Source organism: Haliotis rufescens, unplaced genomic scaffold (assembly GCF_023055435.1).
Source record: "Haliotis rufescens isolate VD_foot unplaced genomic scaffold, xgHalRufe1.0.p SCAF_1, whole genome shotgun sequence".
Lineage (NCBI taxonomy): Eukaryota > Metazoa > Mollusca > Gastropoda > Lepetellida > Haliotidae > Haliotis > Haliotis rufescens.
In genome coordinates this window covers 79,331,221-79,359,160 of record NW_025963779.1, presented here as the reverse complement: position 1 = coordinate 79,359,160, position 27,940 = coordinate 79,331,221, and the positions used below count along the sequence as shown (strand labels likewise).

The window sequence follows — 27,940 nt, the reverse complement described above, 5'->3', positions numbered from 1 at the left end:
ACCTAGCTGCCATGTGACACCCTTCACTCTTGTCTCTTCGCTTGCTCTAGCAAGACGTACAATAAACTGCTCAAGCGTTCCTGTTTCTCCGACCATTCGGTGATATTTATTACTGTTTATTCTCTCTAATAAACTGTGCTTTTACGGGGCGTTTGCTGTAACTATGCTTGGAAATATTTTTCCCGCCAAAAGGAAATATTTTTCCCGCCCTTTTTTTCTATATACTTGCGGGGTGTCTCGTATGCACGTTGCGTCTTACGTTCCCCTGTTCTAGTATATCTTGGGGTTTTTACATCACTTATTCCTCTATATGTTATATGTGTTTGTTCTATATTCCCATTGCTCGTTTATTTTCTTGTGAAAATACTCGTTTGTGACTATTTGTGGTGCGTGTGTTGTAACCATGTTTTGCTCTTTGTTCATAGTACAAACAAAATGTCTGACATGGATGTTTCGCCGTCCTCCACCCCTGCTACCCCCGCAACCAGGAGCTGCGGGATGTGCCGCAAGCGAGCGCTACCGGCTGTATGTGCAGTCCGTTTCCACCCCTGTGGTGGCCGGCTCGTCCGGTCGGGGTCCCCTTGCGGGTACCACCGCCACAGCTGCGGCGGATCCCTTGGCGGCCCGTGGGCTGTCCGGGGATTCCGTCGCTGCATTACTTGCATAACTTGTGGACTCCAAGCTGGCGGCCTTATCTCAGGATAGGCCGCTGGCTGTTCCGTCCCCGGCCACTTTGGTGGCCGCTGGGTCGGACGCGGGGTCCACCGGTACGGCGGCAGCTCCCGTGGTCACCGGTCCTTCCCCCGAACCGTTGCTCCCGCTATCGGTTAAGGACCGCGTGGCCATGGTTTATGACCTCTTTGAGGACATGCCCCGGCCGGTACCGCAGGGAATCCATGACTGTGGGTTCCTCCGAGGTATACGATGAGTCTTCCGACACGGCTTTCCCCGCATCAACCTTGTTGCACGGTATCAAGCCTTCCTTGGAGAACGCCTTCGCGGCGGCCTCCGGTCAGGGTCTCCCGTTGCCTCCGACGTCGTGGAGAAAGGGTTTATTCCCGGTACATGACCTTGCCTTTCCCGAGGCTGGTCCTACCGCGGAGGCCCATGTTGAGCGGTTGGGTGTCCGTGCCCCACCGGCTGCTACGGTAACGCAAGCTACCTTGCACCAGCTGGACGCCCTCGCTCGGCACTCCATGTCTCACGGAGACACTTACTAGGCTGCAGCGGCCAGTCTGGTCGAAGGTTCTCCCACGGACCGTGACCAGCGCATTTACAACTGCCTGCTCAGTTTAAATGCTTCCCTGGAGTACGTTGCCGAGGACTCTCGGCACACACTTGCTCTTGTTGGGTCCCTGCATAAGCGCCTGGGTGCCGCTCCTAACCGGAGCGCGCCCCAGGCTGCTGCGGCCAGTAGGTCTAAGGGGTCGGGTTCTTCTTCCTCTGGGAAGTAGCCCGCCCTGAGGGCTCCGGTATTGGCAATCAGCTGCCCTTTCGCGGGAAGACGGGGAACTGGGGGAAGCCCAAGTCGTCTAAGGACGGCAAGGGCCCCTCCAGGTGACTCTCATTGGAGGGGTTCGTATGCCGACAGCGCCAACTTCGGTTGGCCCTTAGGCGAACCCGAGTCACTTGACCCTGGACAGTTGCGCCTGCCGCAGCCTGTCAGGGCCCCCTCTCCTTCCCCAGTGGGAGCCAGACTCCAGACTTACTGGGAGAATTGGGAACAAGTGTTCGACGACCCGTGGGTGGTCAACACGATTCAGTACGGCTATCGGCTTGATCTCAAAGCGAATCCGCCACTCACCGTTGCCCCGTTGGCAGGTTTCGATTCGGAAACCGATCTTCCCATCCTCGCCAATGCCATCGGCAGGTTGGTGGAGAAGGGGCAGTACGGGAGTTAGCTCTACCAGAAATAACACCGGGGTTTTACTTCAGGATATTTCTCTTTCCCAAGTAGGACAGTGCCGAACTCAGAATGATTCACACGTCCGCTCCCTGGCTGTTCACCCGGTTAACCACCCCCATAGTGGGGTTCCTCCACAGGAGGGGTGTCCAGTACTTTGCGTACCTGGACGACTCGCTAGTAGCAAATCGAATGACGGACACCCTGTCACGCCATCTCGTTTTCGCACGTCGGCTCTTGGAGCAATTGGGGTGGATTATCAATCTCCCCAAGAGCGAGTTAACCCCTTCTCAGAACTTGCTGTTCATCGGAGGTCGGTTCAACACGGTGTCCCATCGCCTCTTTGTCCCCCCAGACCGGTGGCACAAGATTCAGGCGATGATGGCCAAAGTCTTAGCGGTGCAACAGACTGTTCACTTTTGGGAACAGCTGTTAGGGCTACTTGAATCAGCCCAGGACTGCACCGAACAGGGTCGTCTCCAACTCCGCCCACTGCAACGGTTTTTAATCCAGTTGTTAGCAACGGAGGTGAACAGTGCGACCGTCGCCCTCCCGGATCGGCCCCGACCGCATCTGGAGTGGTGGACGGTCCCTTACAATGTCTTATCAGGAGTCTCTATGCGGCCCTGCCGGGCCACGTTGAACCTGTATACAGACGCCTCTCTAGTGGGCTGGGGCGCCCATCTAGAGGGGGAGGTGAGCTCCGGGCTGTGGTGCGTAGACGAACTAGGTCTTCACATCAATTGTCTTGAGTTCAAGGCAGTGATCAACGCAGTCAATCACTGGATGCATCGTCTCGTCGACGCCCGGCTCATGCTGGCGACCGACAACACAACGGTAGTGTCCTATGTGAACAAACTGGGGGGAACCCACAGTCACTCGCTACTCGATCTCACGCTCTGGTGGACAGTGTCCCTTGCCAGATACGCGCCCGTCACATCCCAGGTGTGCGGAACGTACTGGCCGATGCTCTATCGAGGCCTCAGGATCCGAGCCCCACAGAGTGGATGCTGAACCCAGTAGTGTTTCAGTGGCTGTGTGAACGTTTGTGTCGTCCGATGGTCGACCAGGTCGCAACGCGGTTCAACCATCGTTGTTTGTAACACCAGTCCCGGACCTGAGGGCCATCGATCACGATGCTCTCGCGTTAGACTGGACGGGCTTGGACGCTTATGCTTACCCGCCGACAGCGTTGATACCACACATTCTAAGCCGGCTCCGAGGAGTTCGCTGTCGAATGTTACTGATCGCGCCCATGTGGCCGAACAGATCGTGGTACCCCGACTTGCTGACCCAGGTCACGCAGTCGCCCCTTCCACTGCCTGTGAGACCGGATCTCTTGATCCACCCTCACACCCGTCAGCTTCATCCAAACGCAGGGCAGTTCAATCTGCACGCGTGGATGTTGTCACCGAGCGTCTGAGGAGTAAAGGTTTTTCTCGCCGGGCGTCTCGGGCATACTTTAGTATGCATCGTGATTCTACCCAGAAGGTGTATAATGCACGTTGGGTTATTTTCACGAAGTGGTGTTGTAAACATCACATTCATTCGCCAGATAAGGTATCTGTGCAGGATATTGCTCATTTCATGTCTCACTTGCGAGAGACCCGGAAACTCTCCGGGGGTTCCATTGCCAACTATGTCTCGTCCGTTGCTACGGTACGGGACGTTGCTATGGTTGCCAGTCTCTCCAAAAAGCCGGTGATACGGGGTATTATCAAGGGTTTCAAACAGCACGATCTTAAGAAGAGCCGCCTTCGGGCACCGGCCTGGGAGCTTTCCCTAGTGTTGCAATCACTTACGGAAGCTCCGTATGAACCCTTGCATAGTGTTTCGTTCCGGCATGTGACTTGGAAAACAGCATTTCTCCTCTCCTTTGCCACGGCGGCACGTGTATCCGAAATTCATGCACTCGATGTCGCCAAGGTACGATTCGATAGGGGTGACGAAGGACCGGTCGGCCTGGGCCTGCTCATGGGCTTCGTCGCCAAGAATCAGAGAATCGGGCAAACGGAGAGAGAATTCACTGTAAGATCACTCAAAGAAATCTTACATCCTGCTGATACTGAGGACAGAGCGCTGTGTCCGGTTAGGGCCCTTAAGTATCATCTTAAGGCTTCGAATGAACGTAGACAAGGGCGTGACCGTCTGTTCATATCGTGTAACCCTAATCGCACGGTTGACATAACTCGCAACTCGATTGCGTTGTGGCTTCGTTCTGTCATCAATCTGGCGTACCGGTCTCGGGGGTTACCGGTAGCGGGGTCAAACCCGCACGAGATCAGGGCGCTAGCGGCAACATTTGCCCTACACTCGAATATCTCTGTTCGCAGAATATTACGAGGTTGTTACTGGCGTTCTGACTCGGTTTTTGCCAATCATTACCTCAAACAGGTCGCTGATGCCGTCGTGGAGAGTGTGCACCGTCTTGGCCCGCGGATCGCGGCGCAAGCGGGCACCTAAGGGGTGTGCCAAAGCGATTCCGAACTCCTCAGGCGTCAGACCTTGCACGGTGGTCAATCTGGGTCGACCCAATGTTCCCACTGCCGTGGGTACAGGAGTTGGGGTCCCGCAAACCAGCGCACTCACACCACAGGTGAGGGCGGCTTTTTGTGTGCTTTGTCCTTATTTGAATTTAGACAATTATGTATTTAATTGTCTGTCGTGTATCCCAACCTTGTGATGCATGCTTACAAATACTGGAATTAGGTCACGCGCCTAATGCATACTTTAAGTAGGCTTGCTCTGGGATATACGGTCTGAATGAAATTAATTTCCCTCTTTTCGACTGTTTAACCTGATCTAAGATTAAGCTCACGCGGATACAGTGTTCTCATCCGCTGCGGCGATGAAATACCTATCCAGTGGGGCCGTTTGGAGTCACCAATCGTTTTGGCAATGACGATTGAGCCTTACGGTATGCGCTTGACAGTGCTTTGGTATTCCTATAGGGTAACGCCTAGCTAGGTGCATGCGCATCGAGTGCTTCCGCCTTGGTGTTTACTTCCGCTGGTCGGAAGGAACGCTAGCAGTCAGGATTCGGGTTGTAGGTGCTCCCCACCGCCTACTGTGGTAGTCAGCCTCGGTATAACAGTGGTAACGTATTACTTAATGTAATTTGTAGAATTTTCCTATTCGGAATATTCTATAAGTAATACGTTACCACTGGGCTGCTGCCCGCCCGTCCGTCCCCCGAGCACTTGCTCTCGCAAGAGACAAGAGGGAAGGGTGTCACATGGCAGCTAGGTGGCTACGCACATGCTGCATGAGGTAATTGAGATCTCTGTGGTAGATTTCGCTATAGCAGCAGTTGTGGGAGACAACAGCCTCGGTATAACAGCGGTAATGTATTACTTATAGAATATTCCGAATAGGAAAATTCTACAACTTCTTCCAATTTTTTTTCTTACCATCCAATATACAGGGAATTGACCCTCGTTCAAATTTAAATAATGTTGTCTTGCGTGTTCATATTGTGACAGCCAGGGACACAACTATTGCTGAAATACCAATATTCCAGACCACTGTCAGACATACAAACACTTCTTGCTTCTCCCATCGCAACCTACACCACATAAAAAGGCTCTACTAATAATCCTTTCAGAAATATTACTAACCTCCTTTTAACATGAGCTGAGCAGCTTCCTTGAGATACTTGTTTTTCTCCAGAAACTCCAACTGGTCATCATGGGGCAGATGGTCCAATGCTGCTAACATCTTGGGTTTGTTCTTGTGTTTATGGTTGAATTTGACCAGTTTGAAGTAGAGGTTGTCAAGAGTAAACTGAGCTCCTGGCTTGTTATTCTCAAGCACCTTCATCATTCCCCTGTCTGTTCCTCTCCTCTCCTACAAATGCATATCTTGAGTAAACACATTTTGTTACCACCTCATAAGTGCACAGTTAGCAAGCAATCATTTCATTACAGGTTACTGGATGCCACACAAAATGAGATAATCAATTAGAAATGTTCTCTTCATACAAAGTAAATTGATTTCAGCAGTTTTAGGGATTGCATAGGGGATTGCCATGTTTAACTATTTAAAGACCTCAGAATTTGTTTCAAAAGATATGTTTTCATGAGAGAAGTCACACAGATATGACTTTGTATTTTTATGTTCATTTATTTTTATATAGATGTATCTGAAACTTGATTTTTCAAACTTTATCTTTGATATGTTTTCCATTCTTGTGTCTTCCAGACATACTAAAATAAATAAATGTAATCACTTTCAAAGGTATTATAGGGACTAAGAGCATGATGGTTGCATTATACAATTTCTCAGTACTATACTTTGCCATTGTTGTATTAAGTCTTTGAATGGCATTTAGAAGTGATACGGGGTGGTCGGGTAGCCAAGTGGTTAAAGCGTTCGCTCGTCACGCCGAAGACCCGGGTTCGATTCCCGACATGGGTACAATGTGTGAAGCCCATTTCTGGTGTCCCCCGCCGTGATATTGCTGGAATATTGCTAAAAGCGGCGTAAAACCATACTCACTCACTCACTCACTCACTACATGGGCTGTCAGGTAGCCTAGTGGTTAAAGCGTTCGCTTGTTACACCAAAGTCCCAGGTCCGATTGCTGACATGGGTACAATGTGAAGCACATTTCTGGTGTCCCCCGCCGTGATATTGCGGGAATATTGTTAAAAGCGGCGTTAAACCATACTCAATTACAATAGAAGTGATACACATAAGGAAGAGAATTTATGGATGTCAACTTCTTCATTATGATGTCACCATGATGTCATAATAAAGAAGTTGACATCCATAAATTCTCTTCCTTATTGTTGTATTACTTTTTAAAACATCCTGCAAAGACACCATCCATTTATGATCTGAACATGGTGGCACTGTTTTAAGTTAGGACAAGAAGAAATTTCACCTGTACTTTCACTTGATACCTCCTCAAGCAGTCAATGGCTAGTTCGTACAGTTCCTCTCTGTCCAGCAACTCTATTGCTCTGTTGTACAAGCCAAGCTGCTCATAGCAATCACTGGCCTCGGTATGCTTGCCAGATTTCTGGAACAGCCTGGCTGCCTCTAGATGCCTCTTCATCTTCTGGAACAACTTTGCCGCCAACTCAAATTCACGCGCATTCTGCAGACATGTTGCAGCCTTCATGACTTCCCCACAGTGCAGGAACTTGTGTGCAGCAAACACAAACTCCTCCCTCATTTTCCGAGGTGTGTCTTTCAGCTTGAGCGCCCCCTGTGCCTGGCAGTGGGCAACTGCGAGCTGTTCCTTGTTTTCATCCCCACCCATACGGTAACAGTTAACAGCCACCTCATAGAGGGTCTGGCTCATCATCTCATCTCCTCTCCTCACCCAGTCCTCAGGGGATGATTTCATTGCAAACACCATGTTGGTAAACTCTGTCAATTGAAGAATCAATATAACTTTCAAAGAGGCTCTAAACTGTTTGGTCTTATCTCACACAGTTCATCACAGATCAGAGCATTTTGATTATTTGATTGATCAATGATTTCAAATCACAATAACATATGTTAGTCTTGAGCAGCAAGGTGAGGTGAGTCGAAATGGGGTTTAATGTCGCTTCCAAGATTATTGCAGTTATATTGCGACGTGCATGTACGTGTGTGTGTTTGTGTTGCTGCTTGTACTAGTCTGGACTGATAACGATTTATAGTGCTAACCCACTGAGATACCATGCTGCAGATTAACATGAATACCCCACTCAGACACAGTATACTGACTCCGAGCCGACCAGTCCTTGTTTTAGCCCTTGAATGCCAGACAGGATAACAAGTATCATCTTTTAACGTCTTTTGGTATGACACCCCTGGGTGATTGAACGCTGAACATTCCGCTCTCCGGGCGGACTCTCTACCACAAGACCACGAAGGTGGTCTCTTGTGCAACAACATGACAGTAAAAGATTATAAGCACTTCTTTCAGAATCTTGATTGGCATTCTTTTCAGATACTGACATGTGCAAATGTAGACTAAATGTTATCTGTAGGACAGGTCATATTGTATTAATCTTAAACAAAGGTTCATTAATCTATTGAAGAGAATTGATATACACCATTGGACACTTTTACAAAATGAGCATATCAAATATTTTAAACAATCAAATATTTACTTCATCTTCTATGTCTCTACAATCTCTAAATAATCATCTCTGTAAACACAATGACATGAATGCAATGATAAGTGCACATTATGCAGCGCAACTCACCAGAATTACCATCCTCTGTCTGGGATATACATCTGACCAGCTTCCTTGCCTTGAAGTATTCAAACATAGGGGCCCGCTTCTCCTCATCCTCATCAAAGATCCACACATTCACCCGTGCTCTAGTCAAGGCTGTGTACAGATACTTCAGTTCTGAGTTGAGAACTTTGTGCTCATTAGCTTCAAATGCCAGTGCTCTTGGTCGATTTGGCTGTCTCAGCATTTCTGGAATAATTCCCCCAAAACATTACTCTGGTAGTCTGTTCCATGAAAATATGTTACCTATAAGTCCAAACTGTCCTTGGCAGGCACATTTGAAAAAAACCCTAAAATTATTTGGTTCAAAATTGATATTTCTTTTCAAGTACTTAATTTCAGTGACATTTTAAAACTGCATTCAATGTAAAATTAGGCTTTGAAACCTCTTCCCTTTTATTGGTTCTGTTATCACTGAATACATGCCACCTCTGCAAAGCCATAACATCAGTTTTAACTACACGAAAGGAATTGAGAACTTTCAATTCCGAATTGGAAATTGTAACCAACATTTGCTGCAGACTTGTAGACAAAGATCGGCCTCTGAGCAGTTCACCTTGCTCAGAAGAGTGAGTGAGTGAGTATGGTTTTATACCGCTTTTAGCAATATCTTAGCAATATCACTGTAAGTGACACCTGAAATGGGCTTCACACATACCCATGTAGGGAATCGAACCTGGGTCTTCGGTGTGATGAGCAAACGCTTACCCACTAGGATGCTAGACCGCCCCTTCCTCAGAAGAGAAGATGTTCACGGAGCCAAAAATGCATTTGACAGAATTTAAGTTCAATACATAATATTTTGAGCAGAAATAGCTGAGGCATGTACATTAATTATTTTTTTCAACCTAGATGCTTTGAACATATGGAAATCTTCTTGAACCTCTTGTACAAATTTTAAGTGTGTCATTACTGGTGCGAACAAGCATGTGAAGCTTCAGCTTCATTCAGCTCATTACAGAGCCAAGAGTGCACTTTGAGAGAATTTAGGAGCATAGTCGAAGTATCACAAAAATTATTTTTGTGTAATATCACAAAAACATGTGCTGAGCCCCACTACCAACTGCACATATACCAAATTTCTATAAATTGTTTGGCAAAATGTATTTAAATACTCGTATAAAACGATCTGGTCCTACACACTGAAGTTGACTGAAGTTTTATCTCTATTCAAACATATAAAGTCAGAAGGAATGCAAGCAGAGTCAGAAAGAAATGCAAACATTAATCACTATTAGCGTAACCGTGGAAGTTCTAGATAATGTTTGCCATTAAACAATATATCACATGACTAACCACGGGTCCGGGTAGTCCTGTAGGTACCCAGGTCCTACCCAGAAACCACCCGACCCGAGTACCCGAGTTACCCATCCCAGCCCTATACCATTGGCAAGCAAGGCTGACAATTTCTTTACATTTGAACATTTGACTGAGTAATGACTATAAGATGTTTCAGTAAGCGCAAATGTCAAATCAAGTCCAAAATCATAAATATCGCAAAGCGGAACATATATGTTGAGCTCTACTGCTCACCACACTTGCATCAAATTTCATGACTTTGAACATGGCTGATTCAAACCTCTTGGACAAATTCAGGAGTCATCATTCTGGAAATGAAGGCCACGACATAAGCTCACTTGACCTTCAGTTGGGTGAGCTAAAAATGTAAAGGGGAATAAATCTGCATATCACTATTTGTTACATTTTACTGACTGCAAACCTACTTAACACTGTAAGATAAGACTGGCCTCCTTGAAAGAGTTTTCATGTCAACATATCTAGATATCTTCTTGAAGAACCAGTTTGCTTCTTGAAATTCCCATTGAAAAGAAGAACTTAAAAGTCTGACCTGATGTATGTATTAATAAATGTAATTACCTTCATCTATGATATGAAGGTTTTCTGCTTGTTCTTCATGTTGTGGGCGACTGGCAAGTGTCTCTAGGAATGTGGTGACAACTCTCCATTCTTTGGTGGCCTACAACATTGAGATGAGCAATTAGATGTGGAGCACATTGTCCTGGGCACAGTGCATAGGTCACAAATCAGGTGCAGGTAAGCAAAGTCGGTCAAGGAAAGTAGTGGGATGGGTGACCATGTTTGGCAGCCTTGCGCCTGATTGTTTCTACGACTTCGGTCTTGCCCCACACTGAAGCACATGTAGGCAGTAGAAGAGGATGCCTTACAAGGCAGCTGGGGTTGTGTTGTCCCAAGGGAGCTGAGAATGAAAAGTGAGTGCACACTGTATCCATTGATGGGGGTAATAATGTTAGTGCTTTGAGCGTGCACCAGTATCTTGAGGCTGGTGCAATATTAGGTTTTAATTTAATACCTGTGAATCTGTGAAGAAGTTGTAGAGCAGTATGTCATCAAACTCCAGCCCCTTTGACTCATAGACTGTGAGGACGATGCTGTGCCTAGACAACATGTCCGGCATCTTCTCCTTGGCTGCATCGTTCACCACCAGGATGGCCTGGTGGGCTCCAAACTCAATGTGGGAAGCTTTTCTGTTGTTTCCCTGAAACCCCAGACATATTTCTCCAATAACAAGATCGCAAAATATATTCTTGCCTGCGAGAAAATATGTCAGACATAAATTCAACTTTTACCAGACCTGCTGCTCTGTGAACATCTAGTATCGTAGGGATTCATTAACACATGCTTATGATATAGTCAGGTTGCCTTTGCATGGCAGGTGTACTGATGCGAGGTGTCAGGCAACAAACACTTTAGTATTTTTTACGTGTGAGTGGTGGATGCTACCATATTAGCGAACACCTGGTGTCATCAATGATGTTCCATCATCCATTCATGTAATTTTCACTGCCATTTTTGCATTTAAGCCCAATGGAATCTACTTCAGGAAATAATCAAGACTGGTTATTGTCTGACATTGATGTTTTGTAATTAAGAAATGCTTTTGTCACATTATTTTTCAGCTAAAAATTCATCCAAATCAGTTCAGCTGTCTACTTAACAATTAAAAATAAATAATAACCAAGATGATTTGTCGTTGTGTTTATCCAGAAGGTGATGATCGGCAGACCCTCTGACAATTTGCCATGTTGGTCTGAGGTCAACTTTTTCATCTGACCACTGATTAACATGGGAGTTATGTGCTCAGGTCAACAGAAGGATGTTAGATAGTCAAAGGTAGCTACAAAAATGTAACTGAACTTACACTGTTTGCTTGAATGTAGTCGGAATGTATTCTGTATTCATTCTCAGTTATCCTGGTATTTTTTACATCTCCATTCTATTGTCATACATACCCTGGACCCATTCACTATGATAGTTTTGTCATAGAAGTGACATCTTTCTGCCTCCTATCAGTACCTTCAAAGAGAATACACCTCCTATGGATGTTACTGGACTGGACGTCTATCCTAGTTGTCATTTGGACTGTATTGTTTGTTTGTTGTTAATGCCACACTCAGCAATATTCCAGCTATAAGACTGCGGTCTGTAAATAATCGAGTGTGGACCAGACAGTCCAGTGATTGATATCATAAGCATCAATCCAGGCAATTGGGATACGATGACATGCATCAACCATGTCAACGAGCCTGACCACCCAATCCCCTTAGTCGCCTTTTACGACAAGCCTAGTCGCCTTTTATGGCAAGCATGGGCTGCGCAAGAACTATCTACCCCGGATCTTCACAGGTCCATTTGGACTGTAAACAAAGCCATGTAGTGAATGGGTTCATATATTAATCATAATCACATGGAGATGAAATAACCTGGATAATTGAGGATGGTTACTATTGAATGATGTAACAAACAACAAGAAAACTGACCTGAAGCAGAATTGCCAGATCCTGTGGCCTGCAGGACTCCATCAGCAATGGCAGAGGTCCATCAAGCAGACCTTGGTCTTTTTTCAGTTTATCAAATGATTCGGGGAAGAATTCCACCATCAGGTCCAAGACTGCTGATGCAAGGGCAAGAATCCCAGCATGAGATCTGTAGCTGTGTGTCAGTTGGTATACTTGCTTGGGTTCATTCAGCAGCATCAGATTCCCAGCTACCAGTGATTGTTTGGCATGAAAGAAGAGCGATTTGAGATCACAAAACCTGAAGGATATGCCTCTCATGATGCCCTGAGCTGTGTCCCCTGTCAAGAACATGTCATTAGGATTCTGTGTGATTCGAAGGAGGACACTTAATTCTGACTGTGTGAAATCCTGTGTTTCATCAACATAGAGTTGGTGCACTACCCATGGTAATTCCTCCAGAATTCTCAAGCGTTTGAAAATGTCTAACACCAGATCTGCCTCATCAAACAGCAAATGTTGCTTTTTGTAATGGTCATATCTCTTAAACAATTGATAAATTGTTTCCCTCTCTCCTGAAAAATTTGGAGCTTTCTTTCTCCCAACTTCAATATACTCCTGCTCTGAGAGATGTCCATCTGCTTTAGTCAATGCTTCAAAGGATCCCTTGATAAAAGACATGATTTCAGTCCAAATTAGAGATGGGTGGTACTTTGCTTTCTTCTGAATCTTTGGCCAAATGGTTGAAGTAAATACCTCATAAGTGACTTCCTTTCTTGGATCCACTTTCCGTTGTCTTATTCCTGCCGCTGCTCCTTGTTGCAGAACATCCTCATCTATATCATAGTCAATGTTCATTCCCATAAAATCCTCATCATCGGAGTCTTGATCCATGAGTGAGAAGCCCAAGACATCCCCTTCTTCTTCCCATCCTTGCACAGTAACACCAAGACTACCATCTTCATTCCTTTCAAAGAAGTAAGGCTGGCCGAGTGAGCCATCCAACATCATTAACAGTTGCTTAGACGTGAGGAAAAGTGGGTAACTTAGATCCTCGATATCTTGTAGTCTAGAAGGGATCTCCTGGCCTTCAGTTTCTACATGATCTGCAGTTTCATCACAAGCATGACAGAGTTCATAGAAGTTCTTGTGAACCTCTGTGCACAACACAGGATTCTTTGTCACAAATATTTGATGAAGATGGTCATATTCTCCAAGATCTAGATCCTCCTCCTCATCCTGTCTCTCAAATGAAGGTTGAACTTCAGCTGCTTCAGGAGTATCTGCTTGTTCATCATCTTCAGGGTTTTCATTTTCATCTTCATCAGCTGAAACTAAATCATCCAAAACAACAGTTAATGCCTTTAATTGATAGTGATTCATAAACACATGGTCATAGCAGAGATTTCTTATGCTTATGGAAGGGGTTTTATCACTTAAGGCCAACTGTAAATTATCAATAACCTAGAACCTAATAATTCATTTCAGGTTGGGAAAAACTGTCATTTGACACTGAAAACAATAGAAGTTATAAAGATAGGTTTTTAGTTTTGATCAATACCTTCATGGATATATACATCAATGGTGTTTTTGATATGTAGATTAAATATACTTTTAAGTTTCTGATATGTTGTCAAAATATTTTCAGTGGCAAATAAGTTTTCGTTTTCATTTTACATTTCCCTTTGTGCTGGTTCTTATTAACTTTCATAAAATCTTAAGTAATATCTCAAAACTAGCAAAAGTAACAATGACTGTTAATAAAACAATCCAATCTCCTGAAACATGATGTGAACATAAATGTGTGTACACCTTACCTGACCCTGCAAAGACCCAGTCCAGTCTTGGAAGAAAGGGGTCACCTGTCTCCTGAGCTAGCCTCCAGTAGGAGATGAAGTTTGTCCAGAGTCTGTACAGACAACAGGTGGTCTTGCCAGTCCCACTTCTTCCCAGCAGGAGGATAGGGGCTTCCCCACTGAGGTGGATGATAGCATGCTCCTTGTCAGTCACCTTGAAAGGCAGATCAGCTTTCCTGTGCATTTTGGAAAGTATGATGTTGACTAAGGCAGCTGTAAATGTATAGAACTTGAGGATATGGTATTCCCTTGGATCTGGACTTGCTGGGGGAAAGAACATGTAAGGGTTTGTAGCTTTTACCGTCATATCTTGTTCTGCAAAATGTAAAGGAAGCTGTTTATGTTTTTCTGTATGGTGTGATCTCTCCAGTCCCTTCAAGTTTCTTTTCAATAGTGATGTTTGTCCTCTCTTATAAGATGTTCTTATTGACTCAGACAGTCTCTGAATATCATCATCACTGGATACAATATCCCAGACTCTAATAATCTGTGTATAGATACGACCACCTTTAACAGCAAAGTTCGTATCATCCTCATCCTGCATTCTTTTACTTGGCAAGTCACTGCATAGTCCTGAAAATGCAACAGCTTTCTCCCATATTAGTGAAGTGGTTTGGGACAGTTCTGATACAAAAATATTTCCTGTGCTAGTGCTGACAGGTTTGCAAATGTCAGGTTTCCAGTTTCCACTTGCCAGTTCCGTGATAATCCTTACAGCCCTTTGCTTTAGTCTCAGTTGTACTGTCTTGCCACTAAGGCGTTTCCAAGCATCAGCTGTGAACTCTACTTCCCATGGCAAGTTATCAAAGATGGCTGGTTTAAACTCCACATCCTCTTCATCATTCAAAGTGCCAAAATCATCTTTTTCCCCCTCCTCTTCCGCAGTTTCTGCCTCCTTCTTTATGGAAGCTGCATTTTCATACCCTTCACTACCTGGAGCTTCACTGATACTCCTCATGATGGAACTGGTGGAATTTTGAATCATTTCCAAAATATCTGACTTGCACTCCGAAACTTTCAAAACTGGTCTTTCTGGTATAGATTTCACAATTTTCGGCTTTTGCTCCTTGGGTTTTTCAGAATTTTCTTTATCAACTATCTCATTTTTTATATTTTCCCCCTGGCTATCATTCTCGTGTGTAGCTTTAGGTGATTGCTCTTCCTTGACCATCATCTTCTTCTGTTCCTTCTTTTTCTTCTTCTTTTTCTGACTTTTTGTTTTGCTTTTACTTGTTGGCTTTTGGGATGGAACACATGTTTCTTCATCTATTCTTTCTTGAATCTTGGCAGTTGCATTGCTTTCCTTGAGAACAGTTGTATTCGTTTGACTATTTTCAAACACCTCATTGGAAACAACATCTGTTTTGGTTTCTACTTTTACAGTGTCTGTGGTTGTGGATTTCTCTGATGCACTTACACTGACTGAGCACACTCCATGTATCTTTCCATTACTGGTTTCTCCACATGTAATGTCATCTCTATGATCTGGCAAATCCATATGAACAGCCTGTTTGGAAACTTGTGTCATATTTGCATCAGAATGGTCATCACTACATGAACTCCCATCATCAAGAAGGGGATCAGAAGAATGTCTCTTCTCATCCATCTTAGCACCATCTCTCATTGACTTTGGCTGACTTTTATCACAACTTTGCAACCATTTCTCTACTTTCACACTTGAAGTGGAAGCATTCAGATTTCTTTCAATCACAGTGACATTAGAAGCATCTGACCCAGTTAAAGTATATGATTCTGAGCTGGATGAACATCCATTTGTGTCATCAATAGCTTCATTAGGAGTTTCACCAATTGATAGAGAGGCTCTTGTTTCCATTTCTGTACAATCTGCCAACTGTCTTGGGACTAGTTCTGAAAGTCCTCCTGGTGCCGTATTGTGGGAGCATTGATGTGGATATATCTCATAACTATCATCATCTTCCATTGAAACACCTGCGATCCTTGGTGGCCTCTGATGGCTGTGCTCTAGCTTTGATATTCTTGGGGCTTGCTTTTTGTTCTCTGTGTTCTCATTTGTGTGATGTGACTGTGCATATTCTGTTTTGGATGGAATCTTAGCCATCTGATTTGTTTTGGGTTTGCCATCAGACACATCAGGCTGAGACCACTTGTCATTTGTCCCATCAATATCCAGTTGACTTACATCAGTACTGCATCCTCCCTCAGAGGGCATGTCACTGTATTTCTCACTCTGGTTCATTGCTTCCCTGCTAGGCTTCAGAATTACTTCAGCATTGTTCCCTTCTTCATCTCTATCTTTGCAGACCTGTCCCTGCCTTTTCCTTCTCTTGCTCTCTGCTGTGTCAGGAACAGCTCCTGTGGATGTGCTCGCTACTTCTTCATTCACCGTTGATTTGTAAACCTCTTTTGTCTCTTGCATCACTTTTGAACAGCTCACTCCTTCATCCTCTCCATAAATGATACCTTTTCTCTCATCTGCTTCCCTGATCTCTGTATCTTCTGAACCAACATCTGTGTGGCTTGCTCTATCATCGAGGTCTTCACTGAACATGTTCCTCTTGTGTACTTTTTCAGTACCCTCTGTCATCGGTATTACATTTGAACAGCTTGCTCCTTCATACTCCAACTGCACTGCTGTATCATGAAAAGTGTTGGTTGGTCCATCACCTTGTCTCTGGCTCAAGTCATCTTCATACTCAAAATGTGATGGTGTAGCAGAAGTAGTGTTGGTTGGTCCGTCACCTTGTCTCTGGCTCAAGTCATCTCCAAGCTTCAACTGTGATGGTGTATCAGAAGAAGTGTTGGTTGGTTCATCACCTTGTCTCTGGCTCAAGTCATCTTCATACACCGGCAGTACTGGTGGATCGGAAGAAGTGTTGGTTGGTTCATCACCTTGTCTCTGGCTCAAGTCATCTTCATGCTCCAACTGTACTGGTGTATCACGAAAAGTGTTGGTTGGTCCATCACCTTGTCTCTGGCTCAAGTCATCTTCATACTCCAACTGTGATGGTGTAGCAGAAGTAGTGTTGGTTGGTTTATCACCTTGTCTCTGGCTCAAGTCATCTTCATGCTCCAACTGTACTGGTGTATCGGAAGAAGTGTTGGTTGGTCCGTCACCTTGTCTCTGGCTCAAGTCATCTCCAAGCTTCAACTGTGATGGTGTATCAGAAGAAGTGTTGGTTGGTTCATCACCTTGTCTCTGGCTCAAGTCATCTTCATACTCCAACTGTAATGGTGGATCATGAAAAGTGTTGGTTGGTCCATCACCTTGTCTCTGGCTCAAGTCATCTCCAAGCTTCAACTGTGATGGTGTAGCAGAAGTAGTGTTGGTTGGTTCATCACCTTGTCTCTGGCTCAAGTCATCTTCATGCTCCAACTGTACTGGTGTATCGGAAGAAGTGTTGGTTGGTTCATTACCTTGTCTCTGGCTCAAGACATCTTCATACTCCAACTGTACTGGTGGATCGGAAGAAGTGTTGGTTGGTTCATCACCTTGTCTCTGGCTCAAGTCATCTTCATACACCGGCAGTACTAGTGGATCGGAAGAAGTGTTGGTTGGTTCATCACCTTGTCTCTGGCTCAAGTCATCTTCATGCTCCAACTGTACTGGTGGATCGGAAGAAGTGTTGGTTGGTTCATTACCTTGTCTCTGGCTCAAGTCATCTTCATGCTCCAACTGTACTGGTGGATCGGAAGAAGTGTTGGTTGGTTCATTACCTTGTCTCTGGCTCAAGACATCTTCATACTCCAACTGTACTGGTGTATCGGAAGAAGTGTTGGTTGGTTCATTACCTTGTCTCTGGCTCAAGTCATCTTCATACACCGGCAGTACTAGTGGATCGGAAGAAGTGTTGGTTGGTTCATCACCTTGTCTCTGGCTCAAGTCATCTTCATGCTCCAACTGTACTGGTGGATCGGAAGAAGTGTTGGTTGGTTCATCACCTTGTCTCTGGCTCAAGTCATCTCCAAGCTCCAACTGTACTGGTGTATCGGAAGAAGTGTTGGTTGGTTCATCACCTTGTCTCTGGCTCAAGTCATCTTCATACTCCAACTGTACTGGTGGATCGGAAGAAGTGTTGGTTGGTCCATCACCTTGTCTCTGGCTCAAGTCATCTCCAAGCTTCAACTGTGATGGTGTATCAGAAGAAGTGTTGGTTGGTCCATCACCTTGTCTATGGCTCAAGTCATCTCCAAGCTTAAACTGTGATGGTGCATCAGAAGAAGTGTTGGTTGGTTCATCACCTTGTCTCTGGCTCAAGTCATCTTCATACTCCAACCGTACTGGTGGATCATGAAAAGTGTTGGTTGGTCCATCACCTTGTCTCTGGCTCAAGTCATCTCCAAGCTTAAACTGTGATGGTGCATCAGAAGAAGTGTTGGTTGGTTCATCACCTTGTCTCTGGCTCAAGTCATCTTCATACTCCAACTGTACTGGTGGATCGGAAGAAGTGTTGGTTGGTCCATCACCTTGTCTCTGGCTCAAGTCATCTCCAAGCTTCAACTGTGATGGTGTATCAGAAGAAGTGTTGGTTGGTCCATCACCTTGTCTATGGCTCAAGTCATCTCCAAGCTTAAACTGTGATGGTGCATCAGAAGAAGTGTTGGTTGGTTCATCACCTTGTCTCTGGCTCAAGTCATCTTCATACTCCAACTGTACTGGTGGATCATGAAAAGTGTTGGTTGGTCCATCACCTTGTCTCTGGCTCAAGTCATCTCCAAGCTTCAACTGTGATGGTGTATCAGAAGAAGTGTTGGTTGGTCCATCACCTTGTCTCTGGCTCAAGTCATCTCCAAGCTTCAACTGTAATGGTGTATCAGAAGAAGTGTTGGTTGGTCCATCACCTTGTCTCTGGCTCAAGTCATTATTATACACTGGCTGTACTGGTGTATCAGAAGAAGTGTTGGTTGGTTCATCACCTTGTCTCTGGCTCAAGTCATCTTCATACTCCAACTGTACTGGTGTATCAGAAGTAGTGTTGGTTGGCCCATCACCTTGTCTCTGGCTCAAGTCATCTTCATACTCCAACTGTACTTGTGTATCAGAAGTAGTGTTGCTTGGTCCATCACCTTGTCCCTGGCTCAAGTCATCTTCATACACCGGCAGTACTGGTGTACCAGAAGTAGTGTTATGGCCAGATAACAAGGACAGAAGCTGTGTCTTTTGTCTGTGTAGTTCTTCCATGCCCTGCAAAATTAAAAAATACAGACATCATTCTGGTATTAAAAATGTATAGCCCCAAACATTTATAACTTGAAAACAGTAAGTAAAACAGGCAAAAACAGACTGGAGAATTCGAACACTACCCAGGCATATATTATATACATGAATTAAAACTTCAAAAATCAATTCATGGAAACACCTCTGCATATGGTGAATAAAGAACATTCTTGTCTGTCCTAATACACATATACACAGATACACCTAGAAAAGTGTTTGCAAGTACCCCTACACCATTATTCTGGAAGGCACCAGAACTCCTGACATACCATCATGCATTTCCAGTGTGATACAATTTAATTCAGTGAAATGCATGCTTACAACAGCCACATGCCAGATTAAAGTGCCTTGCCTCCAGCTCATATAATGAGGAACAGAAAGGCAATTCCACTGTTAGACATCACTTGGGAAACATGTCATATGCCGACAACCATAAAGCAGACATAATACCTCCAGCTACCCTAACAAGAAATTCATACACACTTCCAGTTAAATGATGTCCCTTCGGGTTGGGGACATTACATCTGACATACATTTCGACTTTAAAGAAGATGGTTAACTGGTTTGATGACATAACTTCACTATGGGAATACACGGGGGGCACGGGTGACCCAGTCACATAAGGCGCCGCGATTCGCTGTGCAGAGTTGCATCCCTTGGCCACGCCAGAAACCTATGACTGTGGGTTCGAATTCTGGTTCGCCCCGATTATGTTTCTAGGTTTGTCAGCACCATTCCCGTGCTCGTGCGTTTCACCGAAGTGGTAAATGTATCAGACCTGCATCACTTCGGGCTTTCCTCCCACATTAAGCTGACACGCTGTGATATAACTGGAATACTGTAAAAAGCGGTGTTACACCCAACTCACACTGGGAATACACATGTCTAATAATGCAAGACAACTTCAAAACAGAAAATCCCATGCATGTACCTGCAATAATATGAGAGTTCTATGCATTAGTTCAATGACCTTGCCCTTATAAAAAGGTTCTTGTTAAGAGTTTGTCAATAATATAATAAATTTTATAGATTCTTGTCAACATTTTGTTGAAAAACTGTTGACACCTTGTCATTTGGATTAAAATTTAATACCTTGTTTTGACCTTGTAAAAATCGTAATCTTAAAAATGATGAAAAATAGTTTTGAGTTGTTTTGGCCTTGTTAGCATATTGTTTTGACCATACCAATTTGATTTGTCACTTTAGACATATTCAGATAACATAAATATTGTATATGGTTTTGTGCAAGAAAAGGTATTATAAAAAGTACAAATGTTTCTTTACTGAAATATGAAAACAAAGACAACACCATGTGTGTATACAACACAACTGTAGTAACTGGACGAAAATTGTATTTGGACACAAAATCTATCTCAAATGTAATTTTATTTTTTCATTTTGACAAACAGGGCTCTAGACAAATATTTGGCTTAGTTGCCATTTATTATAATGCAAGTTTTGATTTTCTGATCATTATCAGCCTTTGTTCGTTTACATGGTGTGACATCAGTGTTGTTCGTTTACATGGCATGACATCAGTGTCCCCATCTTTATCATTACTGACAGTGTCACCATGCGTTTCACTCAAAAGATTTCTGGGTCAATATATAAGCTAATATTAGCTTTGCGTTTCTGGTTGCTTTGCTGTCTACATTACTAACTTGATGTGCTGTCTGTAGTGTGCATGCCTAAATCTGACTGGTACATTGTGCTAACAAATGACAGTGATTTACGATCACAGCTTTTAAATTGCTTCAAGTTTGATTAGGTCTACGAAAAACTTAAAACAAAGTATATGTCTTGACTAATCGCCACTAGCCACATATTTCTTAAAATGTGATCACCATTACTAACATTTTTTTGCATATGTATGCAATTGCTTTACTTACACTGTGCAACCCTGACAAATTGACGTTAATCCCATTAAATGCGAATACAAGAAAGTATGTAAATGTTAAGATGAATATCAAACATATACTACCAGTATTTTCAAAATGAATTATTTTTTTTATTCTTCTACACTTTTAGTTCTATTTTCATTCAACATCCCACTAAACCTTGAAGAAATCAAAGTCTCTCCACAAAAATAACCATTCATTGTAGGTTGTAACACAAATGTCAGTTCCACGTACGTCACGTAGGTAATACCAAGGAAAAAATGTGTCAGATTTCCAGAAGCACCCTTCCATGATGGCAGACAGGGTGAAGTTACTGTGTAAGGCCATAGTAGAGGCAACAGCATGGGTTCCATGCGGGTTGGATGTGTGGAGGCAACTCAGCGAAGGTATAGCCCTAGAGGATCATGGAGGCAGCCACAATGAGAGAGTGCTACGGGATGCCTCGAGAGGGGAATAAAAGCCTCTTCTCAGAGTTCTGACAGAGTGCTCTCACAGGACAAAGGGGTTGATCCTCTGGTTGTCCGAATACAAGATAGAGACAGGATTGTAAACAGATGAAAGCTGGCCACCAAATCCTAGGGTAGGCCTACAAACACTCCACTATTGGACCACTCAAATTAAACCTTTGTGACATCCCTGGATCTTGCTAACACAGGCAGCCGTAGCAAGGTGACCCTCTCAAAGTAAGTCCTTGTCCGCAAGTGGCTAGTAGTCAGCCGAAGACAGGTGTTACAATATAACATTCAGGACCCAAGATGGAGGCCTGGAAACGAGAGAACTGGTCTGCCAATTAGTAAGAGCAGATGAGGGATTGAAGTTCACAGTTCGCAGTAGGTACGGGTACAGGTGGTGAATAGATCCACTTGAAGTGTGCTGGGTGAAGGAACCATTCTGTTGGCGACGGCCTGTCGGGTCAGGAGACTAGTATGACACTGGAGACCCCTGGAATGTGACGAGTCTGGACCTGGACATTGAGGGAGTTGATTAGTTTGAAAAATTCGATGGAGGGCGAGAGGAGAGACATAGAGTTGGTGGACACCCCATCCTGTTGATATACCATACCACCCAATGTTGTCTGATTGGATCAAGAGGTGAGAGGAGCGCAGGAGCTCCGACCAATGAGACACTGCAAAGATCACTGCCAGGTTGTTGATATGTAGGCAACAGTCATCGTCGGACCAATGCCCTGCGACAAGGAGATGACATGCTTCAGCCAAGCCAGCGAGTCTGACCACCTGTTCCCGTTAGTCGCGTCTTACCACAAGCATAGTCAACTTTTACGGCAAGCATGGATTGCTAAAGACCTAATGATTGAGAGCCATCTCCATAATAAGATGAGTCAATGTATCCATATGAGGATGATCGATCCCAGCAGCAGGCTAGGCTCATCAATCTAACCCTGAGTAGAATCAAGATAGGGCCTATGATCTAGAGAATGCAAACGGGAGCATTGATCCCTGACATCTGAACATGATCAAAGATCTGTAGAACAAAATGACAATGACTGTCAGACAAACATGATCGCCAATCACAAGAGCGTTGATCCTTGGACCATTCCCAGGCAGCGTGATGTGGAGTCTGATCAGTGATCCTTCAGAGGACAAGTGAATGGTCAGACGATAATCTGGAGGAGCGGAGGCCATAGTCTTGAATGAAAGTTCACGAGAGGTCAACTATGTCCTGAGTGGTGGTAGGATTGATGGACAACGTAGGCAACGTAACGATCTGAGGTTGGGGCATCAACGCGGGGCCATGCAGGTCAGTGACATCGGATCAGATACTGCGTCGTCGATGACAAACAAGATCGGTAACTGTGATTCTGCAGAAGCAGCAACAGGGAGGGAAGCAGAAGTCTTGCCAGATGAGAGAGCACCGGACAAAACAGTAGACGACTTCACCGACTTGGGACTTCTTTACAGAGTCTTTAGATTTCAATCGACAGTCCATCTCCCTGCGATGATACTTGGGGAAGTAAGTCACGATCACAGAATCCTGCAGATGTTGGCACTGGGGAGATCAAGCTACACTGTCTGCGGCAGTCACAACAAAGGTTATGAGGGTCCAAAGTGGAGTATGTACGGCGGCAGCGCTCACATGCCAGGCGTGACTGGTGTTTTTTCCCCTAACTGTAAGATGTTGCATTCAAAATGATCCAAAGAGAAGGGAAATAGGTGCCGAAAATTGAGAGCTATAATGGAAGATATACAGGACTTGATACCCCTGAGATGTCAAAGCACTACCTGGTTGGGCAAACCAAGTGTGGAGGCAGTGGCGAGCCTGGTAAAATTGAGGCAAATCTTAAACCATCCCCATTTACATACTTATCTTCTCCCTATATACACTTACTCTGAAAGATGAAGGACTGGTCTCATCATCCTCATCTTCAATGATAGCCAAATTAATGTAGACAGTTGAGCAAGCACTGTAAAGAAGTGCCAGATCCAGTTTAAGGTTGGAGACACTCTCGGCAAGGGTCATGGCCTCTCTGTACCACTTCAGTGCCTCTCTATACTCATCCTTCTCAAAACAACCGTCTCCCAAGACTTTCAGGCTATCCATTCTTATCCTCAGACCTTCACCTATGAGATTTCATCAAGAAATAATAATTGTTTCAAAAACACATTTTCTCTAATGAATTAAAGAACATTTCAAATACATAAAGACAGCACTGACCAAATACAGTGTATTGTTATAAATGTAGTAATGAACAATGAAAAACCTTCATCTGCATAAACATACTTGATATGACTGGAACATGGTTAAAAGCAGCGTAAAACAATACTCACTCACTCACTCACTCACTCACTCACTCACTCATGTTCTATACATTATTTTCAATACTTTTGCCATTAAATGACATGATTGGCAATTTTATGTCTTACTCAGTGCTATCTGGTGGGGCACAAGGCACGTTATTATGAGTTGCAAAGAATTCATTTCCTGCAATCCTTCTACCTGTATGGAATTAATATCTATCTCATGCCCTGACAGTGGACACTCAATACTTCTTCAAGGGGCAAACAATTTCAATTGTATCATGATGCATTTTCTACTCAAAACAACATCTGCATATAATGATGCATCTCTAATCACCACACAACACCTGCTTATCGTGATGCATCTCTACTCTTTGTACAACACCTGTATGTTGTTATACATCCTCAACTGACAAGAAAACACCGACATACCGTGATGCATTTCAACTTGAAGGATTTGTTGCTTGTACTACTGACAACACAACAATTGCACATTGTGCTGCACTCACTACACAACACCTGCATATCGTGATTCTTCCTCTACTCACTACACAACGACTGCATATCGTGATTCTTCCTCTACTCACTACACAACGACTGCATATCGTGATTCTTCCTCTACTCACTACACAACGACTGCATATCGTGATTCTTCCTCTACTCACTACACAACGACTGCATATCGTGATTCTTCCTCTACTCACTACACAACAACTGCATATCGTGATTCTTCCTCTACTCACTACACAACGACTGCATATCACGATTCTTCCTCTACTCACTACCCAACACCTGCATATCATGATTCTTCCTCTACTCACTACACAACGACTGCATATCGTGATTCTTCCTCTACTCACTACACAACAACTGCATATCATGATTCTTCCTCTACTCACTACACAACACCTGCATATCGTGATTCTTCCTCTACTCACTACACAACACCTGCATATCGTGATTCTTCCTCTACTCACTACACAACGACTGCATATCATGATTCTTCCTCTACTCACTACACAACACCTGCATATCGTGATTCCTCCTCTACTCACTACACAACAACTGCATATCATGATTCTTCCTCTACTCACTACACAACACCTGCATATCATGATTCTTCCTCTACTCACTACACAACACCTGCATATCGTGATTCTTCCTCTACTCACTACACAACACCTGCATATCGTGATGCATCTCTACTCTTTGTACAACACCTGTATGTTGTTATACATCCTCAACTGACAAGAAAACACCGACATACCGTGATGCATTTCAACTTGAAGGATTTGTTGCTTGTACTACTGACAACACAACAATTGCACATTGTGCTGCACTCACTACACAACACCTGCATATCGTGATTCTTCCTCTACTCACTACACAACGACTGCATATCGTGATTCTTCCTCTACTCACTACACAACGACTGCATATCGTGATTCTTCCTCTACTCACTACACAACGACTGCATATCGTGATTCTTCCTCTACTCACTACACAACGACTGCATATCGTGATTCTTCCTCTACTCACTACACAACGACTGCATATCACGATTCTTCCTCTACTCACTACCCAACGACTGCATATCGTGATTCTTCCTCTACTCACTACACAATGACTGCATATCACGATTCTTCCTCTACTAACTACACAACGACTGCATATCACGATTCTTCCTCTACTCACTACACAACACCTGCATATCATGATTCTTCCTCTACTCACTACGCAACGACTGCATATCGTGATTCTTCCTCTACTCACTACACAACGACTGCATATCATGATGCTTCCTCTACTCACTACCCAACACCTGCATATCGTGATTCTTCCTCTACTCACTACACAACACCTGCATATAGTGATTCTTCCTCTACTCACTACACAACGACTGCATATCATGATTCTTCCTCTACTCACTACACGACTGCATATCGTGATTCTTCCTCTACTCACTACACAACGACTGCATATCATGATTCTTCCTCTACTCACTACACAACACCTGCATATCGTGATTCTTCCTCTACTCACTACACAACACCTGCATATCGTGATTCCTCCTCTACTCACTACACGACTGCATATCGTGATTCTTCCTCTACTCACTACACAACACCTGCATATCATGATTCTTCCTCTACTCACTACACAACACCTGCATATCGTGATTCTTACTCTACTCACTACACAACACCTGCATATCGTGATTCTTCCTCTACTCACTACACAACGACTGCATATCATGATTCTTCCTCTACTCACTACACAACACCTGCATATCTAATTCTTCCTCTACTCACAACACAACACCTGCATATCGTGATTCTTCCTCTACTCACTACACAACACCTGCATATCGTGATGCATGCTGAACTGAATGCCTACACAACACCTGCATATCAGGATGCATGCTGAACTGAATGCCTACACAACACCTGCATATCGTGATGCATGCTGAACTGAATGCCTACACAACACCTGCATATCGTGATGCATGCTGAACTGTATTCCTACACAACACCTGCATATCGTGATGCATGCTGAACTGAATGCCTACACAATACCTGCATATCAGGATGCATGCTGAACTGAATGCCTACACAACACCTGCATATCGTGATGCATGCTGAACTGAATGCCTACACAACACCTGCATATCAGGATGCATGCTGAACTGAATGCCTACACAATACCTGCATATCATGATGCATGCTGAACTGAATGCCTTCACAACACCTGCATATCAGGATGCATGCTGAACTGAATGCCTACACAATACCTGCATATCGTGATGCATGCTGAACTGAATGCCTACACAATACCTGCATATCGTGATGCATGCTAAACTGAATTCCTACACAATACCTGCATATTGTGATGCATGCTGAACTGAATGCCTACACAACACCTGCATATCAGGATGCATGCTGAACTGAATGCCTGCACAACACCTGCATATCGTGATGCATGCTAAACTGAATGCCTACACAACACCTGCATATCGTGATGCATGCTGAACTGAATGCCTTCACAATATCTGCATATCGTGATGCATGCTGAACTGAATGCCTACACAATACCTGCATATCGTGATGCATGCTGAACTGAATGCCTACACAATACCTGCATATCGTGATGCATGCTGAACTGAATGCCTACACAACACCTGCATATCGTGATGCATGCTGAACTGAATGCCTTCACAATATCTGCATATCGTGATGCATGCTGAACTGAATGCCTACACAATACCTGCATATCGTGATGCATGCTGAACTGAATGCCTACACAATACCTGCATATCGTGATGCATGCTGAACTGAATGCCTACACAACACCTGCTTATTGTGATGCATGCTGAACTGAATGCCTACACAATACCTGCATATCGGGATGCATGTTCCAGCAGTTGATGTCCTGGATCCTCAGTGTCCAGGTACTGCACAGCGGTCATCCCTCGACTGTCCTGGACACTGGTACAGCATCCTAGCCCCAGCAGCAGCTGAAGCAGGTCCTGCCTGTGGGTGACACTCAGGGAGGGACTCTTCACACACAGATGGAGGGGGGTGTCCCCCTGACTGTCGGGCTGGTCAATCTGCAGGATAAGGTCGGGCTGTCTCTCCAGGACATACTTCATCAGGTCAAGATTACCTGCAACATGGTGAGCTGCTTCATGCATGTGGAATAATAGAGACTGTAAACTGAATTATAAAAAAAATCTAGCTCTCTGATATTTTCATTATCTAAACCCCAAATATTTCACTTGACAAATAAGTGAAAGCCTTTGTCTCTGTAGCTCAAATGGGATTTTCAGAGCAAAATATAAAACAGAAGTGTCATATAACACTGTTCCTGGAGTAGCCAGGTTGAAACGAGTGCCGTAAAGCTCGAGAAAGCTGCTTCCTTATTGGTTGATGTCGACTTCTTGTCAGTCATTTCAGTGGTAGGTCAAAGTTCCCGAAAGGTTGTTCTTCCGTGACCCGTAATGGGATGTCCTAAGATCTTTGTTTAGTGGCAGCGAGAACCTAGATCTGATTTTAATGAGATTGGTGTCTATGGAGCATAAAATGCATTTTGAGAGAATGTAAAAGCATGGCCAAAGTAAGAAGAAACAGGATTTAAGAGCCTCACATTTTGAGAAGAAATGGCAGAAAGGTGGCCACATATAGCTTTCTCAGTATAGCTGTCATGGTGGTCATACCAAAATTTTTTGGATTGAAACCATTTGATCAAATTCAACTGTCATCACTGGTCAGAACAAGTATGTGAGTTTCAGAGTCATTGGTCAAGTGGTTTCTGAGGAGAT

At 44.2% G+C, this 27,940-nt stretch overlaps 1 protein-coding gene across 4 annotated transcripts in view; it reads right to left on the bottom strand.

Moving 5' to 3' along the window:
- Positions 1 to 27,940, bottom strand: part of LOC124143780 (TPR and ankyrin repeat-containing protein 1-like) — a 47,422-nt gene that overhangs the window by 6,494 nt on the left and 12,988 nt on the right. Inside the window, exons 5-15 of one of the 4 annotated variants that reach the window (XM_048401697.1) lie at positions 27,016 to 27,285; positions 23,213 to 23,445; positions 17,414 to 18,935; positions 16,493 to 17,263; positions 13,733 to 16,417; positions 11,940 to 13,249; positions 10,472 to 10,657; positions 10,018 to 10,117; positions 8,107 to 8,328; positions 6,789 to 7,279; positions 5,521 to 5,749 (exon numbers count right to left, since the gene is read on the bottom strand). In XM_048401697.1, the coding sequence (XP_048257654.1) occupies positions 5,521 to 5,749; positions 6,789 to 7,279; positions 8,107 to 8,328; positions 10,018 to 10,117; positions 10,472 to 10,657; positions 11,940 to 13,249; positions 13,733 to 16,417; positions 16,493 to 17,263; positions 17,414 to 18,935; positions 23,213 to 23,445; positions 27,016 to 27,285 (8,019 nt within the window). Of the gene's footprint in view, positions 1 to 5,520; positions 5,750 to 6,788; positions 7,280 to 8,106; positions 8,329 to 10,017; positions 10,118 to 10,471; positions 10,658 to 11,939; positions 13,250 to 13,732; positions 17,264 to 17,413; positions 18,936 to 23,212; positions 23,446 to 27,015; positions 27,286 to 27,940 lie in introns of all 4 variants that reach the window. The other 3 variants (XM_048401700.1, XM_048401690.1, XM_048401701.1) reach the window with 3 other exon arrangements.